At 45.1% G+C, this 15,839-nt stretch overlaps 2 protein-coding genes across 2 annotated transcripts in view; both read left to right on the top strand.

Moving 5' to 3' along the window:
• Nucleotides 1-9,022, top strand: part of DNAJC6 (DnaJ heat shock protein family (Hsp40) member C6) — a 41,262-nt gene extending 32,240 nt beyond the window's left edge. Inside the window, exons 13-19 of the mRNA XM_041421755.1 lie at nucleotides 361-513; nucleotides 1,281-1,349; nucleotides 1,967-2,101; nucleotides 3,806-4,063; nucleotides 4,566-4,711; nucleotides 5,705-5,881; nucleotides 6,773-9,022. Coding sequence (XP_041277689.1) covers nucleotides 361-513; nucleotides 1,281-1,349; nucleotides 1,967-2,101; nucleotides 3,806-4,063; nucleotides 4,566-4,711; nucleotides 5,705-5,881; nucleotides 6,773-6,874 — 1,040 coding nt within the window. The 3' untranslated portion in view covers nucleotides 6,875-9,022. The remainder of the gene's footprint in view (nucleotides 1-360; nucleotides 514-1,280; nucleotides 1,350-1,966; nucleotides 2,102-3,805; nucleotides 4,064-4,565; nucleotides 4,712-5,704; nucleotides 5,882-6,772) is intronic.
• A 1,272-nt stretch (nucleotides 9,023-10,294) lies between these two features.
• Nucleotides 10,295-15,537, top strand: LEPROT. The gene is made up of 4 exons (XM_041421761.1): nucleotides 10,295-10,354; nucleotides 10,540-10,615; nucleotides 11,383-11,569; nucleotides 13,072-15,537. Exons 1-4 carry the CDS (start codon nucleotides 10,339-10,341, stop codon nucleotides 13,186-13,188), a joined length of 396 nt encoding a protein of 131 aa, XP_041277695.1. The 5' UTR covers nucleotides 10,295-10,338; the 3' UTR covers nucleotides 13,189-15,537.
• The last annotated feature ends 302 nt before the right edge of the window (nucleotides 15,538-15,839 follow it).

The raw sequence follows: 15,839 nt of genomic DNA, 5'->3' as shown, positions 1-15,839 counted from the left end.
GCAGGAATTGCACCGGGGCAGCAACTCCAAGCTCCAGACTGTCTTCCACCCTCTCCTGGCAGTTAAAACTCCACCTGAAGTGCCTGAGTACTTCAACACTCACTTTTCCTGGCTCTAAATTCAGCCTCTCTTAGGAAACAAGAGATGGGGTCAGTTTGTTGCCATGGCCAAGCTATGAGGCTCTTTAGGTGCCCAGAATTTGGGAAATTAACGCTCTCCAGGTGCTCCCCCACAGTCCCAGTCTGTCTCCTCTTTGCTACCTTCAGGTATCAGATTTCCTCTCCCCACATCATTCCCTTACCCTGAAGCACATTCCTGCTTCAAGTTCATGATTTCATTTTCTCAAATATGTTTTCACAGCCACTGCCTTTGATCCTTTTGGAAGCAGCCCCAAGCAAACTGGTCCAGACCTCCTGGGCTCCTTCCTTGGCTCATCAGCTGTCCCTGGGGATCCTTTCCTTCAAGCCACAAGAAGCCCTTCACCAACAGTGCACAGCGATCCCTTTCACATGGGTAAGAAAGGGGAGCCTCTCCCAGGGTGTTTAAAGAAATGCAAAACGTTGCTTTGAAATAGAAATGGAACCATTAAGTACAAAGTGATGATTCCCACAAAACGACTCCAAACCACAGAAACCCCACGAAACAGGAAAGAGCTTTTTGTCTCTGGACTTAAAGTATATTCAGCATCTGAAGTGTGGTAGGATGAGCTGAGTTTTGCTCAGGTCTTAGACTTAATTAATAGGCTATTTATATAAATAAAAAAGAGGCCATGAAGAATGTCTGCCCACATATTCCTGTGGTTATGAGGTCTCCTTTGAAGCAAACTACCATTAATTGCACTAAACACAGGCATATTTAGAGAAAACACACATCCTTTGGTGATTTCAGTTGCAGGCACCAGCTTTCTTTAGCTCCAGTACTAACCCTAACCAAATTCACAGATGAATTTTACTGAAGAGAAGGAATTTTCTTCTATTTGTTTAAAAGTTCTCTAATTTCTTCCTTCTCACCCCAAAATTTAATGTGTAACCCTGTCTGAAACACATTCAGTCATGGATTTGTTTGTGCCTGATCATCTAACATGTGCTCCTTAGGAATATCTCCCTGGAAAGCTGGAAGGGATCTTAAAGATCATCCAGTTCCAGCTCCCTGCCATGGGCAGGGTCACCTCCCTGTGAGGTGCTGGGACTTTGTGGAGTCCCAGTGGCTCCTGGTGGGCACTGGGCTGTGCTGCTTTTGCTGGGCTGATTTGAGATCCTGATATCAATCATTCTCTTTAGCTTCGAGCACTCCAACGGTTTCCATCCAACCAGATGTTTCCAGTGGCTGGGACTGGCCCAACAAAGCAGGTATGTGCCATGAAATTCAGAGTGGTTAGCAAAAAAAATAATACCTTTAGGGAGCTCTGAGAGGGGAGAGGCAGAGGGGAAATGCTGCCAGTGACTGCAAAGAACATCTTCCCTCTAAAGATTTCCATATTAAAAAAAAATCTGGGTTTGTTTCCTCAAGAGCCCAGAGCAGGACAGGTGAGGAGAGGGTGTCCAGGGGTTGTTTCATCCCATGTAGAGCCATGGGAAAAACCTGGGGAGTGCTGTGCATTCCCAGGGTGCCACTAAATAATTGCATGGTTCTTTCTAACCTTGGCAGAGTGCGTGTAGCCTCCCAAAGTTGCTTCCTGAAGGCTTCTAGCTGTTAAAATATATGCACATGTCACAATTCCTCTGGCAGTGCAGACAGTCTGGGAACATTCCTGCTGCTGTTCCTAATTGGGAGTGGGAGTGCAACAAGTCTGAGGCTGCTGAGGAGCCTGACAATGGTACACTCAATTTTAAGAGCAGTCTTCTAATATGTGGCTGAGCACTGGGGAAGAGCTGCACTCACATCAAACAGGAGGAAAAATGTCAAACAGAAGGAAAAATGTTCTTTTTCCTTTTATATATATATTTTTTTCCCTTTTCTTTTTAAGGTGGTCTAGGAATGGGAAGTAAGTCTGCTGCCACCAGTCCTACAGGATCCCTCCACAGCACTCCCACTCATCAGGCTAAACCCCAAACACTGGATCCATTTGCTGATCTGGGAAGTCTTGGAGCGAGTTTAGCAGGTTTGCATTCCTTATTAAAAAAAGGAAAAATAATAAATTACCAGCATTCTTTTAGAGAAATAGGCTGAGCAGCCTAGTATGTGTGGGGCCTCTCAACCCACGTGCGTGCCAGTGCTGCTGCCAGGCTTTCCCTTCTGCCTGATTCTCTGTAAACTCTCACAAATCCGTGCTTTTCCTGATCCCTGGTCAAAAATGTGCTGGCAACGTGCAGGGAGCTCAGCAGGCTCCATGGATTGCAAAGCACAACCTCTGATAAGTCCAAACATGCTCTGGCTGAGGATGCTCTGTGTTCAAGTGCTGCTACAGGCCTGGGAGGAGAATTTGGCTCTGCAAAGCTGCTGGGGTTCTTGAGGAATTGCTTCCTTCTAGACTTGACTCGTTTTCCTGCTTTGTGAGAAAAGCTGTGGAATTGATGTGCCTCTAATTTGCACTATTATCTAAAGGTGGGATATTTGCACCTGGCTACAAAGCTTGACTGCTTAGAAAAGCATTTCCCCCTTGTTTTATGCCATAAAAAAAATCAGCAAACCCTCAATTCCAATGTTTAAAAGGCAGTTCTGAGAAATTATTGATGCTTTCCTTAAAGCCCAGCATTGTCTGAGTGTGGTAAATAGATTTTTCTTGCCTTTGTTGCTGCCCTCAGCTCTTTGGGAGCCCTTGTGGTTTGGTGTGATGTTTGTTTTCCCCTTTGCGTCAGTCCCAGCATGGGTCTGGAATTCGGTTTCCCAGTTCCCTCTGCTGGATTTCAGGCTGCTCTGCAGGAGCAAAACAAAAACTATGCCAAGCCCCATGTCAGAGCCACCGAGGTCCTTTTAAAACACACATTCTGTAGGAGAGTGGTGGGGTTTAAAAACAAATGGCTTGGCATCCCCAGGATATTTAAGCACATTTTTGTTGGTCGTGACTAAATCGAAAGCACTTCATCCAGTTTCCATGACACATTTCTGAGCTGGGAGCTGAGTGCGGATGTCAGTGTGAAATAATAAAACACTGACACTGGGTTCCTCCCACAAACACAACCGGAGCCAGGGGAGCATCCCCTAAAGCTATGAGGTGCTGGGACACACCTTTGTGCATGGTTTTAATCAGCACAGCGTGAGGAGACACGATTCCAACAGCACCAGCTTGGTGTTGGCACTGGCACAGGCTGCCCAGAGAGCTTCCCCATCCCTGGAAGTGCTCAAGGCCGGGCTGGATGGGGCTTTGAGCAGCCTGGGCTAATGCAAAGTGGAATGGAACTGGATGAGCTTTAAGGTCTCTCCCAAATTTAATCATTCTGTCACTCTGTGTTGCCACCATCCCCACAGAGCTGTGGCTCCTTGTTAGCATCCAGCTTGCCCCGTTTCCCCAAACCACCTCCAGTTCCTCAAACCCTCAAAGCCAGGTGCTGTCCTAGAAACAGCTCACAGAGCAATCTCGGGGCTAAAGCCATGCGTGGCAGAGCTGAAAACAGAAGCCTGGGGGACTTCGCTTGGATCAATCCTGCTTTGTGAGAAAAGCTGTGGAATTGACCTGCCTCTACTTTGCGCTGTTATCTAAAGGCGGGGCATTTCCACCTGGCTACAAAACTTGCCTGCTTAGCAAAGCCTTTCCCCCGTGTTTTATGCCATGAAACAAGCAGCAGATCCTCAGTTCCGGTGTTGAAGAGGTGTCGAAAAGGTGGGTTTGTCTCCCACCGTGACTCCCTGCTGTCGCTCTCTCCAGGTGGCCCCTCGTTCGCCAGCAAGCCGACCACGCCGACGGGCATGGGCGGGGGCTTCCCCCCGTCGCCGCAGAAGCCGCCGCCGCAGCCCATGGCGGGCAGCGGGTGGCAGCAGGGCGCGGGCTACGGCTGGCAGGGGGCACAGCCCAAGGGCCAGCCCAGCGGGCCCCACGCCTCCCCCCAGAACAAGCCCAACTACAACGTGAGCTTCTCGGCCACCGGGGCGCAGGGCGAGCGCGGCAAAGGAGCCGCGAGTGCGGGTAAGAGCCTTGGAATTCAGCGCCCACCAAAGGGTTGGCTCCCTTTGGGTACCCCTTGGTTTGCGGGTTTGGGCTGAGCAAGTCGGTCACGTGGATTATTTATCCTGTGCTGGACTGAACTGTGCTATTTAGGAAGTACTGTATTCCAAATGAGCTTCCAAAATTATCCTGGAAGTGTCCAAAGCCAGGCTGGATGGGGGTTGGAATGACGTGGGACAGTGGAAGGTGTCCCTGCCCACAGCAGGGGGTTGGAACTGGATAAATTTTAAGGTCCCTTCCAACACAAACCATTCTGGGATTCCATAATAATAATAACAACAACTCACAAGTAACATTAAGTAACATTTTTCATGACAACCTGCATGTTCATTAAGACAGATTCTTACATTCATTAGCACTGGGAAATTGTTCATGTGATTAACCAAAGGATGTATCTCATGTAGAAAGCCAGGGTTAAATGCACCCATGCTAATAATAATTTCAAATCTTCTCAATTTTCAAGATTCCAAGCCAAAAGTGTCTGCAGATTTCGAAGATTTATTATCTGGTCAAGGCTTTAATGCTCACAAGGACAAGAAGGGCCCCAAAACAATAGCTGAGATGAGAAAAGAAGAAATGGCAAAGGAGATGGACCCCGAAAAACTAAAAGTAAGCAAAATTCTTGGTGATGTCCTCCCAGTCATTCAATGTCCTCAACAGACTTAAAACTCCAAGGTTACATTTCTGTCCCCAACCAGACCACATCAACAATGGCTTGCTCAGTGTCACTGTCTGGGCTGCTGCTCTTCCACAGCGCTCCAGCCCTGATTAGCAGGCGCAGCTAATTGAACTAATCCTCTGCCTCATTAAACCTGCCTGCTTTGGAATTCTCTCATCCCTCCTCAATAAATTGCCAAACTGCAGATCTCTTATGGAAGGGAAGGGAATTCAGTCTGTCCTGCCCTGTATGTGAAATATGAGACCACAAATCGGAATTACAGAAGGAGAGGAAAAGCTGCAGCAAAAGCCAAGCAAAGTTCTAGAAAACAGAATGATCCTCTCAAAATGTCCTGGTTTTAGCCTTGGGGAAAGGTTTTAACCTTTGGGAAGTGACAGCAGCCACGCTGAACACCACCATCAGCCACAACAGCTGGCCAGAGGTCAGGCCATGGAGTGGGCAGGAGTTTTCCCAGCTCCCATTTTTATCCCCACAAAAGCTGTCGAGTCTGAAGCTCCCAGCTGATTTGGCCTTTCCAATATAATTCTCTTTGCTCTGATGTGTTTTTATTTCACTGGGGCAGCTCAGCCTGGAACTGTAAAATCTATTTATGCTTTGGTATTTACATTTTAGCTTAGCAGAGCTTAGTTTAGGTGTGGAATTAACCTTGCTAAAGAACCAGACAGTTAAACACTTAATTTTGGCTATTCCATTAAGCATTACTAAGTTGGTGTTTTTAGCAGGGATGTTGCTCATAGCCCATCTTAATTTTCAAGCAGTGATATAAAAATTAATGGCAATTAGATAAAGGTTTTCTGAAGGTTTTCTAAAGCATTGAAATAAATTTAAGATGCTCCTCGGGGTCACAGCTATTCACATGAAGAATAGTCCTGGTGTAATATCTAAAGTGAGGCATAAATAGAGACTTACTCTTCTTCCTGCAGGTCCTGGAGTGGATCGAAGGCAAGGAGAGGAATATCAGGGCTCTGCTGTCCACCATGCACACGGTGCTGTGGGCAGGGGAGACCAAGTGGAAGCCTGTGAGTATGGCAGACCTGGTGACTCCAGAGCAGGTGAAGAAGGTGTACAGGCGGGCTGTGCTCGTCGTTCACCCCGACAAGGTAAGGCTGGGCTGCCTCCACCTCGGGGGGAAACCAAAACTGATTATAAAGGGTTGGATGGGATCGCCGATTCATTGCTGCAAACAGCTCTGTGGAAAGTGGGAGCTCAAGATCTCTGCTGGTTTCTGGAAGCTGAGAACTCTAAACTCATCCCTGGAAGTGTTCAAGGCCAGGCTGGAGCAGCCTGGGACAGCAGAAGGTGTCCCTGACCATGGAACCATTTAGGCTTGAAGGTCCCTCCCAGCCCAAAGCAGTCAGGGGTTTGTGAAACCACTGCCAGCCCCAAGACTGTGCCTGGAACCTGCTGCTTCAAGCAGCAGAAGTTCAGAGCTTTTGTCACCCTCACTTTGACTCTCAGCCATCCTGCTGCTGGACAGCAGCTCCTGCTAAAGGAGATCCAAATCAGGCTCCTGCAATGCAACCATCAGGTTGTTTGGTTGCCAGTGGCTCGTGCTCTGGCTGCTGAGCAGGGAGCAACGAGTCCCCCTGGGACACCCCGTGGGGAGGAGGAAGCTTCCACTTGGCAGGGAATGGGGGCCCTGGGAGTCTCAAGGCTTGGGAGGATGTGGGCTGCCTGAGCTTTGCAGGAATTCACATTTCATCCGTGTCAAGTGGCAGCGCTTCCCCTTCCATGCAGGTAAAATCCTCTCCCAATGCCAAGGTTACATTTATTATTTAGAAGGTCACATTTATTATGCCCACGGGACAGTCAGCTCTGAGGAGCAGCAAAGCCAAGAAATTCTTAAGGAAAGCAGCCCTCCAGAGCAGCTGATTTTTGTCAAGGAAAAAGTGAAAATTCCTGGAACTGCTTGGGGATCTGCTCACGTGCCAGCTGTTGTGGTTGGGTTTAGGAGCTCTGATATCCCTCTTTTGTCTCTGTTTTTATTCCAGGCTACTGGGCAGCCATATGAACAATATGCAAAGATGATATTTATGGAGCTGAATGATGCCTGGTCAGAATTTGAAAACCAAGGACAAAAACCCTTGTATTAGGTACTTTCTCAGCCTCCACTCCAGACCCCTGCTAGTGCTTATTTAGTCTTTTGTCACAAATGTCACAGATCAACCAAACTCTGGCTGGAAATTCAGAAGTTTCAGAAAATTAAGAGCCTAATACTTATCATGAAGAACATGAGAAAGGTTTCCTAACACTTGTCTCCAGAATCCTGAGCTCAGATGAACTCTGGCCACCTGGCTCGCCCCAGGAGAGCCACAGGGTTACAGTTTCTGGTAACTTTTCTATTTTATTTTGGGTTCCAGTGGGACAAGAGAGAACACATACTGGGAAAAGGTGGAACTGGTCTGTCTCTGACAAAGTGTAGCTGGTGAATTTCCTGCCTTTTTTTTTTTGTGAGGTGTGATATGGCAACGCTTCAGTTGAGTTCAACAACTGCTGGTGGGGCCCAAACTTTTATGTCCTTTTTTTTTTTTTTTCCTGGGTTTGGATTGAATTATCCACTTGAAGTGCTCAGCTGTGGTTTAGGCACACTCCTAACAGTCACCATTTGCTGCTTAATTGCTCATCTAGTGTAGTCTGGCCGAACAGAGCCAAAGCTGAATCCTGGGCTGGGTCAGTGTGGCAGCTGCTTTTGCATTGATGCTGTGCTTCACCTCACAGCCCCGCAGTGAAACGTGCAGGCAGAATTCCTCCAAATGCTTTGGAATGCAAGCACCGAGTCCTTGGGCCAACAGCCCCTTGCTGGTTTGTTAAGCAGCAGTTTTGGGGGGAAGGGAGGGTGAATCCACCTTGTCCCAGTGAGGAATGAGCACGTGCTGCATTTCCCATGGTTCCCATCAGCAGCTCGAAACCATCAAGGAAATACCAACAAGTGAAAATTCTGCTGGAAAGGTTTAGAAACTTCCCAGCTTCTAGGTAGCACTTCCCCTCCTGCGGATTCAGAACTTTTCCCAGCCCACTTGTATCACCTTTATGCCTTTATCAGCTCCAGAGCACTTGGCCGGGGCTCTTGGCAGGCTGAAACCTGTTGCAAGTTCACTTTTCAGAGCGTGATGTACGAGCTGTCACACAGACACCCACAGACACCCACAGACACCCACAGACAGGGTCTGATCTCTGAGGTCACTCCAGTGCAAATTGATTAGCTTAAAAGTTTATATTGGACCAAAGCAAGGGAATCAGTCACAAGGGAATCTCTCTGTTGCTGAAGCAGCTTTCCTAGTTCAAAAGCGAGTTGAAATTCAAACTTCACCCCAGATTCTGGCGTTCTTTTGCAGAGTAACTAAAGCTAGCAGTTTATTTACCAACACCTATCTGTGTTTGAGGGATCCTCAGTAGATGGGCAGGAAATAATCTGTATTTTCTGCCTCAGGAACAGGTTGCCATCGGATGTGAGTCTTTAAGGCTGGTGGTTTTCCAAGACAATCCACTACTTGTTGCACTTACATTTTCAAGTGGCAAAGCTATTACTGCAAAGACAGTGTGTCAAAGTACATGGCTTTCTGTATAAAACTCATCCTTTTGTTGTACTGGTCCATTATTTACTGCCATTAACTGGAAATGTGAAACCAACACATAGGTCTCCTTTTATATAAAAGACCTTAAGATAATAGTAACAAACTGGATGTTATTTATTAATGTTTTGATCCAGTATGTGCTCGTCTTATTTAAAGAGGTAACTGGAATGTGAATCATGTTCCTGTGATTTGTTGGTTTATTGTTTCTCATTCACATTTGTAGATATTGTGACCTATGCCTATATAATAAAAAGGATCTCATTACTATAACGTACTTTTTTTAATGATGAAAACCTCATTAGCTTTGTATCGAGTTTGTCACGGCACATAACTCTGGATACTCATCCATTCACAGAATACAAACCACCATTAAACTGTACCAAAAAAAAAAAAAATCCAACCCTCCACCCCACTTAGGCTTTGATTACTTCCATCCCTAATGTTTTTATGGATGCATGAAAGTATTAGGATGTATGTATATCCAAATAGTTAACTAAAAAAAAAAAAAATCCATTCTTGTCATATCTGGTAGTGACAGAGGTTATCAATGTTCAGGTTTACTGTTTGACTAAATTATTGTAATTTTTGTAAATACGGTATATACTCGATGAAATTGTGACTGGTCTAAAACATTTGTATATACATTAAAAAGCTCAAATTAACAAATTCAGCTATCTTTTGTGCTTGTGACCACGAGATTCAAGTCCCACATCTCCTGTGCGAGGGGTGGTGAGCCCTGGCTGGGTCGGTTTTGTCACTGTCATTACCCACAGGTTGGCATTCCAGGTGCTTTTCCCAAATTATTTGGAAACAACTTGGCATTGCTGTTCCTCAGGCTCCTGCCTTCAGAGACCCACTGCCAAACAACCCAAATCTTTCAAGCTTTTTGGGAAGCATTTAGTGGATTAAGTCAGTTTTAATAAGCCTTCTGGCTCAAAAGAATTTAAAATAATGGAAAATGGGGAAAAATATGGAGCAGGGTACATAAAAAGAGAAGAGCTGAGGAGGGACGTGTCTGAAGAAAAGCTCCCTGGGGAGGGTTTTTGAAAAGGTTGTGCAAAATCTCCCTCTAAAAGGCTTTTCTTGGGACAAAAATGCTGTAACTGGGTCAAAAAAGGTTAGGTTTGGTGCAAAAAGGTTCTTCTTGGGACAATAAGGCCATCGCTGAATTAATTAGGTTGGCTTTGGGTAAAATCTGGGGAGGATTATTGGAAAGGCTGTGCAAAATCTCCCTCTAAAAGGCTTTTTCTTGGGACAAAAATGCTGTTACTGGGTCAAAAAAGGTTAGTTTTGGGGCAAAAATGCTGTTCTTGGGGCAAAAAGGTTCTTCTTGGACAATAAGGCCATCGCTTAATTAATTAGGCTGGCTTTGGGTAAAAAGGCCATCGTTGGGGCAAAAAGGCTTCTCCTGGGTCAAAAAATGGGAGCTGCGAAGTGTGCTCTCAAAAATCCAAGGCTTGAAAAACACGGCTTTGAAAAAAGCTGTCTTTCTTCGAGTGGCTTAGAGGAAGGGTGGATCATGTAGGCCCTGAGGTGGCCCTGCTTGAAGCAAACGGGCGGCCGGCTCCATTTTTTGGGGTGAAAACAGAGGTTTTCAGGAGCACCCACAAAACGGCAGCGCCTGAGGGGTAGGGGCTCTTCAAAGCGGTGTTTATGGATTCAAATCCGCACAAATATACATTTGCGCACAAATATACTTTTCCTACGCACAGATTCGAATTTAACGCACACACATACACATTCCTTACCTTCATACAGGGATGATATACGAAAACAAAGGCGCTTTTTCGCGAGGTTTACGCGCCTTAAACCCCACCCAGGGCCGTCCCCTCAGGACGCCCCGCCCCCCGTCGCGAGCGCGGGCGTGGCGGCAAAAGGCGCGCCCGCTCGCCGCCCGCCCTTTTAAAGGCTCGGTCACGTGACGCGCGCAAAAGGGGCGGGCCCAGAGGGCGGAAGTCGCGCGGTGCCAGCGGAGCCCGGACATGGCGGGCGTGAAAGGTACCGGGGGCTCCCTCATGAGGGAGCGCGCCCCGGGCAGCGCCTCAGCGCGGGGGCGGGCGGCCGGGAGTGGCGGGGAGGGATGCCCGCTCACCGGGGGAGGCGGTACCAGGCCCCCGCCGAGGGATGCCTGGCCCCGGTGGGGCGGTGGCCGGTGCCTCACCGCCCGCCCTGTGCCGTTGCAGCTCTCGTGGCCCTGTCCTTCAGCGGAGCCATCGGGCTGACGTTCCTCATGCTGGGCTGCGCCCTGGAGTACTACGGGTGAGCGGGCCGGCGCCCTTGGCAAAGCTTGTCCCGGTTCAGAGCCGTTAATTAAGGCGTTTGTTGTTTAATGGGGCTCTGTGGCTCCTCCCGCAGCCCCCCGCTCCCAGGCGCTTGGCACGTGGCACTTTGTTGTGATTAAACATCACTTCCTAAGGCGGTATTTGCATTTGCATTAAAATAAAAAGGCTGCGAACAGCTCTGTGCCGCCTCAGGGAAAGCGGTGCCACCTTGCTTTTTAATCTCGCAAACGTTTTCCTTCGTTTCCTGTTTGTTTGAGCGATCCTCCTCCCGCGAGTTTCCATTTGGGATGTCCCCACCCATGGCGGGGCTGGAACTGGGTGAGCTTTGGGTTCCCTTTGGGTCTGTAATTCCGTGATTGTGTGCCTGTGAAACACTTTGTAAATTGGCAGGAGGCTCGTGAGAGCTCTGACGCGGAGAGGAGCCGTGAGGGTGTGCCTGCTTCATCCCTGTAATTTGGGAAAGCTGCTCCTGTGCGTTTCCTGCTCCCTCTGTGCTCAGAGCTGAATCAGCAAAACGATTCAAAAGTCGAATAAATTGACCCCTGCTCGTGCGAGAGGCTGCTCGCTGCTCTGTCACTGCAGGGCAAACGAGGTGGGATTGCCCCATTTTGGGTGCAACCTTCTGATCAATCCGCTTTTCAAGCCAAAAAGCAGCATTAGCAGTTTTGTTAGGAGTGTTGCAGCGGCTTTCTGATCGAAGTACCTCTTTTAACTGATGGCACGTTTCTCTTTTCCCCTCCCCAGTGTGTACTGGCCCCTGTTTGTGCTGATCTTTTACTTCCTCTGCCCCATTCCCCACTTCATAGCCAGGAGAGTGGGTGATGACAGCGATGCAGCCAGCAGTGCCTGCAGGGAGCTGGCCTATTTCTTCACCACGGGAATTGTTGTCTCTGCCTTCGGATTTCCTATCATCCTTGCACGGGTGGAAGCAGTAAGTCCTTGCTAATTTTTCTTCTCAGGCCCCACTTTGCTGGGTGGCATCTTCAATCCTGCTTTCATTTCATTACTCTGCTGTCTCCAGGTGGAAATAATCCACTGAAATTTGCCCTTTTGAGCTGGAAAAAAGAACTCACATGACTGGAAAGTTTTTTTATCTGTTTTTTTTCCCCCTCCAGCCTTGTTTTGGCCCAACACAAGATAATATCTCCTCCTGCACCTCATGCTTCTCTCTCATGACCCTTTGCATCACTTCTTGCTCCAACTTCCTGATTTTTCTCTTGGAATTTCTGCTTTCTCCATTGAGGATGCTGCAAACTTGGGGCCTGGAGAGTGTTGGGAATTAAAAGATAAAAGGCCAAGCTTCCAGAGCTGCCCTTGTGGCTCTCAGGGCATTTCCCAAGTTTGGCCTCTCAAAGCCTGAGGAAACTCTGCCTAAATTCTTTCCTCTTTCCTTTCTGAACTTCTCTCCAGTGGTGGGATTTTGGTCACGTTTGTCTGAAAGGCAAAGAATTCCCCCAGTCCCAGTGATTTGCTGAGTGCTGTTGGTTTTCCCCTTCACTCTCACTGCTTTAAACTTTGTGTACTTGCTCTGAATTTATTTGCAATGCCTGATTTTTTCATTTTGGGCTTGGGGCCTGGCAGCAGCAGAATGACCACGAGGGGGAACTCTCAGTCGTGTGTTATAAATGTTCCTTGTTTAAGTAAATTACTTAAATGCAGCTCATGCATAAAAAAAACCAAAACTGTTTACTTTTAAATCCGTGTTTTCCGTGCCTGTGACTTCTTTAAAAGGAGATCTTTTGATTTTGTTGCTTGGCAATGAAAGGAGAGCACTAATTTCACCAGCTTTCTCTCTGATTTAGGTGTGTTTTAATGATTTGGAAGGCAAGTCATCATTTTCTTCTAAATCCTAGCAGTAGCTTGGCTGAAGTGTTTATTAGTGATACAAGTGGCTGCTAATTGAATAATTAGTCACACAAATGGAATTCTTTATTGTTTGCCTGTTCTGCTTTTAGCACCTTTAGTCGTGTGTTATAAATGTTCCTTGTTTAAGTAAATTACTTAAATGCAGCTCATGCATAAAAAAAACCAAAACTGTTTACTTTTAAATCCGTGTTTTCCGTGCCTGTGACTTCTTTAAAAGGAGATCTTTTGATTTTGTTGCTTGGCAATGAAAGGAGAGCACTAATTTCACCAGCTTTCTCTCTGATTTAGGTGTGTTTTAATGATTTGGAAGGCAAGTCATCATTTTCTTCTAAATCCTAGCAGTAGCTTGGCTGAAGTGTTTATTAGTGATACAAGTGGCTGCTAATTGAATAATTAGTCACACAAATGGAATTCTTTATTGTTTGCCTGTTCTGCTTTTAGCACCTTTCTGTAGTATTTTGATTTTTTTTTTTTTAGTGTTTTAGCTGACCTAATGCCTAGAAATAACTGCCCTGATGAGCATCTTTTCCAAGAGCTGCTTTGACTGTTCCATTTCTTGCATTTCAGATCAAATGGGGAGCCTGTGGCCTGGTGCTGGCTGGCAATGCAGTCATTTTCCTTACCATTTTAGGCTTTTTCCTTGTGTTTGGCAGAGGAGATGACTTTAGCTGGGAGCAGTGGTAAGAGCTCTCTGTGGTGCTGGTAATTTTCAATATTTTACAGCTTTTTTTTTTTTCTCCTGTTCTGTGTGTTTGTATAGATATTCTAATGTGTGTGGTATGTTATAACATTCTCCTGGCTTTACATGATCATGTAATAAATTGCTTTTTTAAATGCACTTCAGCCAAAGGGACAGTGCTGACAGTTGGCTTGAAGCAGTCACTAAAATGGGGAATTATTGTGAATTTATCCTTGAAGAAGTTTACAAAACAGAAGCAGTTTTACCCATTTTTTCACTGTATTTGCATTAATTTTTGGTTTATTGCAATGTCTTTGAACCATTGGTCACTACTCCTGTTGGGTTTTTAACCATGTAATCAATCAAAGAATAATATGAAGATTATCCTAATTGGGATTGTTCAACTTGATCAATCTTTCTGCTTTAATTAGGATCAGTTACTATTTCATTTACATCTCGTTAATTGCAATTTGAGAAAAATTGTAATTTTTCTTAATGATAATAAAGCCAAACATAAATGATGTCAACTCTTACTGCCTGAGGAAAGCAAAAGAAAATAACCCTGGTTAAAAACCCTTCCACTTATGTTTGTTTAAAGATCATTTTCTCCCCACAAAGATGTTTTCTGTCCCTATTTAATTAAAAATTGTGATTGTATTTGGGGGATAACATATTTTAATGCATCTTAAAGCTGACATGACTTCTATGAAGGCTCACAAAAGGAGAAACTACCCTAAGAACACTTAAAATCACAGTTTAGTGTTCAACTCCATATTTTTGTGGGTGTGAATTGCAGGGAATTGAGTGTTCTGCTGGGTAGGATTTCTTACTTCCTCCTTGCTTTTAAAACAACCTTCTTCAACTCCTCTGTTGTTTTTTTTTTGTTTTTTTTTTGTCTGGAAGAAGTTTGTTATTGCATTAAAACACTATATTTTCAAATAGCATTATCCTAGTAAACATTCACATAATCACACTTAAGAAAATATAATTTTATGACTTTAGTCGTGTAAGAATAGAGGGAAGGGTCAGTAATTAATTACTGTCAGAAGAGGAATTAACATTAAAGGGCAGTTTATTTCTGGATGTTAATGCTCCATCCAAGATATAGCAGGATAAACTTAAAAATCCTGGGAATAACAAATTATCTGAGTGTCTTCTTCCTGCTTCTGACGAAATCTGTTGGAACTGGGAATATTCTTTGTTTTAATGATAAACCAAAATTTTCAGATGAAACCTCATTTCCATGTGTAAATCCTACTTTGACTTTTAAAAAGATGCCTTTTTTTCCCCTATGCAGTGGCATTTTTCACACAATAATGAGTAAAACAGTGAAATAAAACCCAGTCAGTGCCTGGTGATAAATTCTTAATGCTATTGCTAAAAATTCCATTTAACTCCTCTTGGATTAGGGCTGGATTCTGGAAAGCTTTTACTCCATTTATGTACCAAAGGCTGAGATAAAAAGCTACAAAACTGCTCAAGTACTGCTGGAGTTTTGGGGTGGAAAACCAGCTGAGACTGAATTTTTCCTGAAAATAAATCATTCTGTAGTGTGTGACAGGAACAGTGAACAAGGACAATCTAAAGGGACCAGGAGGACCAGAAAATGCTGTTTTAAATTGCTTTTTTGCCAAATTATTCCATTGTACTGTATCCCCTTTGGGCTGTGGTTGGTGGGTACCTCATGGGTGCTGAGTGGAGAAGGTCAGTGCTTTTTTTATTATTGTTTTTATTATTTGTGTTATTATTTGGAAGTAGCTACGTGCACTAATCCCTAATGTGAATTTCTTGCAGTTTTCACATGGGCTTTACATTTAATGTTTAAAATTGTGTTGAAATCATGGAGATCTCCCTTAACCTCTGTAAATTTACTTCGTTATCAAATATTGTATAAAATAATATTTCAGTGGGTTGTTTTTCTCCAGAGCTTCACTCCCACTGAGCTCTGAGGGTCTGTACTGGGAATTCTGTCCCATCCCTCCAGTGGGAATTTATTGTGGTTTCTCTGGAATGGTTTTCCTGTGTGGAAGTGAATACTGTGTATCCAAAGTGCCTTAATTTCCACACAAGGCTGATTTTTGTGACTGTACCTCCATGGCAAGATCAGTGTTCCATAATCAGCTGGAAATCTGTGGCTGCATTTCCCAAAGCTTCCTTTGCAGCTAATCCTGTTCCTGTTGTTGGGAATGCAGTGCAGCTTTTGTACCTTTTGTAAACAGTTTTTTATGATTGCCATATCCCTGAGATCATCAAATATTAAAACATGGACATTCAAATACATTCTACTTTTCTTTCCAAGTTGCTTACTAAAACTGACTTTTGGAATTGTCTAATAAACATACCTGATGCTTAAAGATTTGTCTGTCTTAAATTTCAAGAGATGACAGCAGACAAGTGTGAGGGGCAAGGTGAAATATGTCCAGTGCTGCTTTCCTGATGTGGAATGGGCAATTCCAGGAGCCATGGAAGTGGAATTAATGTAGAATGTGTTGGAAAGGTAAAGGATCATCACTTATCTCTTGTGTGCGTGGTGAATTTGGGAGGTTTTTAAAGCATTCCATAAAAAAGATGGGGTGTAGGGTAGGGTTTGAGCTTTTCCCTTTCTTCAGGGAGCCTGGATAAAATCCATTCTCTTGTCAGCAGGGATGCAGAGGGC

The sequence above is a fragment of the Onychostruthus taczanowskii genome, unplaced genomic scaffold (assembly GCF_017590055.1).
Source record: "Onychostruthus taczanowskii isolate IOZ18803 unplaced genomic scaffold, ASM1759005v1 scaffold7, whole genome shotgun sequence".
In the NCBI taxonomy this organism is placed as follows: domain Eukaryota; kingdom Metazoa; phylum Chordata; class Aves; order Passeriformes; family Passeridae; genus Onychostruthus; species Onychostruthus taczanowskii.
Note: the sequence above shows the minus strand (reverse complement) of the source record. Positions and strands in the feature narration are given on the sequence as shown.

What these genes read in the sequence shown, in the direction of transcription:
- LEPROT (XM_041421761.1), top strand. An exon ending in TGCGCCCTGGAGTACTACGG is followed by an intron (nt 10,616 to 11,382) that starts GTGAGCGGGCCG and finishes TCCCCTCCCCAG; the next exon opens with TGTGTACTGGCCCCTGTTTG. An exon ending in TCCTTGCACGGGTGGAAGCA is followed by an intron (nt 11,570 to 13,071) that starts GTAAGTCCTTGC and finishes CTTGCATTTCAG; the next exon opens with ATCAAATGGGGAGCCTGTGG.